The sequence below is a fragment of the Cucurbita pepo genome, chromosome 1, assembly GCF_057944985.1.
Source record: "Cucurbita pepo subsp. pepo isolate OVF chromosome 1, ASM5794498v1, whole genome shotgun sequence".
In the NCBI taxonomy this organism is placed as follows: Eukaryota; Viridiplantae; Streptophyta; class Magnoliopsida; order Cucurbitales; family Cucurbitaceae; genus Cucurbita; species Cucurbita pepo.
The window spans coordinates 10367372-10369596 of NC_141798.1; the positions used below are offsets into that span (position 1 = coordinate 10367372).

Below are 2225 nucleotides of genomic sequence, written 5' to 3' on the forward strand. Positions count from 1 at the left end.
TATGGTACCTAACATATTAAAGATACAATTAAGAGCCTATAAATAGGCTGATTAAAAAGTGTTTATCCTCGTTTCCTTTTTCTCATGTCTTCAGATGACAAGAAGGAGTTGGTTGAGGCTACTACAGAGCCATATTATGTTTTAACTACTTTAATATTTCAAATTGTCGTATTTACTGAGCAAGTATTCAAAATTTAACTTAGATTTGTAAATAAAATGTATTTATGTTTTGTTTTAAAAGCAAAAAAAAAAATTTACCTTTCTTTTTACTCAATATGTTATGTTTTCAAATTTTCAATAAGTAGAAACTCGTGAAAATCAGAATGTGATAATAATTTTCATTTATAACGTTTATTTCTTTCATTTTTCGATTAACTGAATATTGCAAATCTTTTTTCCTTTTCTTGAAGATATATATATCCACATGTATCCATATATAAATACGTGTATATGTATGTATATATATATAAAAATGTGTATGATAATATGTTTATGATATATGGAAATAGAAATGAGACTATTGTTGCATAGGGAATAGCCTTATTGCTTAAAATTCTACAATACGAAATACACGAATAAAGAGAAAATTACTCAGAATTGGTCAGAGTGCCTGGATCTTCAACGGTGAGAGATGCTCCATTGTCTAGTGGAGTAAGATTAAGAATCATGGTGGCTGCTTTGGAAGCCCTTCAATAACAATAAAATCAAATATAGTCTTAGAACAACCTTGAACTTGCTTACCAATTGTGTTAAACTGAAATATTAGGTTGCTTACCATTGTTGAGGCGATTGATATTGAGGAGCAATATCACCGAGAAGAGAGACAAGCATGTCGGTATATATGATGCCCGGATCTAAGCTCACAATTGCCATTCCCTCCGGGACATCTTTTGCTGTAGCTTTGGTTAGTCCTTCCACCGCCCATTTTGATGCACAATATGGTGCACACTGCAAAATACAAGGAGTATTAGTTAACAAACTTAAATAACTCTTCCGTAGTTTAGTTTCACTAATGAATACCTGTTGTTGTGCCGTTCTCCCCAAAATTGATGACATGTTGATGATAATCCCTTGGTTGCTAGAAATCATAAGAGGAATGAAATGACGCATAACATTGGCTATTCCTTTCACGTTGGTATCAATCACATTATCAAATTCTTGTGCATCCACCTCCCACATCTTACCATTTTTATTAATCAAAGCTGAATTATTCACTGTCAATCATATGCACAAATCCTTTAGCTATTTATTATTATTAAGTTAAGAATGAGAAAAAGAAATAGAATTGGAAATATATGTATTCTCATTGATATTCATAATCTTTAAATAGAATACAAGCTATCAACTAATATCTACCGATAAGAAAAATATAAACTAATTAAATATTGATAATAAAATAAAATATATTATAAATCAAATCATAAAAAAAAAAAAATATATTCCATAAACAACATATTCTCTAAATATTATATCTCAAGTAAAAAAAAAAAAAAAAAAAATGAAATACCAATGATATTGGGAACAAATTCCTTTTCTACCATGGCTTTTGCAAATTCTTCAACTTTGGTGTTGGATCTCTGCAAAATTCTACAAGTTTTATGAATAACCCAAAAGGCGAGATTTAAAAAAAAAAAGAAAAAGTATTTACAAACCACGTCAAGGTTGAAGAGGAAATGGTTTGTGGAAGATAGCTTAGCAAGCTCCAATTGAAGGGAATCAAGTTGAGTTTGATTGCGTGAGCAGCCAATAATGGTATGCCCACGATTGGCTAGCTCCAACGCCAAAGCTCTTCCTAACCCTTTGCTAACGCCAGTTATCAACACCTTTCTAGGAGTGGTGGCCATTTTAGTGTTGGGTCTAGCGTTTCCTAGAGACAATTTTATAAAGATGTTGAAAAAGTTAGGTTGGTGGGTAGTCATTTGAGAGGAATGATTAAGAAAGACATATTCTAAGTTTTTGGTTGTCGTTTCTTTTGGTGTGGTCCCAATAAGCATGACCAAAAATAGTATCCTCATGAAATGCATGTTTCCAACAAATAGCTTACTTTGTATTTAACTTGTGAGGTGTGTTTTTCAGAAGTGCGACGTATCCTAGAGATGTGAGAGATTAGGTTTTAAGTTTCCAAGAAAGAGATAAGAGGGAAGAAAGGCCATTTGGGCGCACATACTGATTGAGTAAGAGAGCGGTGGGTGGAGAGAGACGTCAGGCAATGGTCTCTCTGTTTT

At 32.4% G+C, this 2225-nt stretch overlaps 1 protein-coding gene across 1 annotated transcript; it reads right to left on the reverse strand.

Annotated features, from left to right (window-relative positions):
• Positions 1 to 477: 477 nt before the first annotated feature.
• On the reverse strand, positions 478 to 1934 carry LOC111784535 (NADPH-dependent pterin aldehyde reductase). The gene is made up of 5 exons (XM_023665204.2): positions 1653 to 1934; positions 1508 to 1577; positions 1021 to 1214; positions 776 to 948; positions 478 to 687 (listed from the first exon to the last, which is right to left on the reverse strand). Exons 1-5 carry the CDS (start codon positions 1917 to 1919, stop codon positions 588 to 590), a joined length of 804 nt encoding a protein of 267 aa, XP_023520972.2. The 5' UTR covers positions 1920 to 1934; the 3' UTR covers positions 478 to 587.
• Positions 1935 to 2225: the final 291 nt, after the last annotated feature.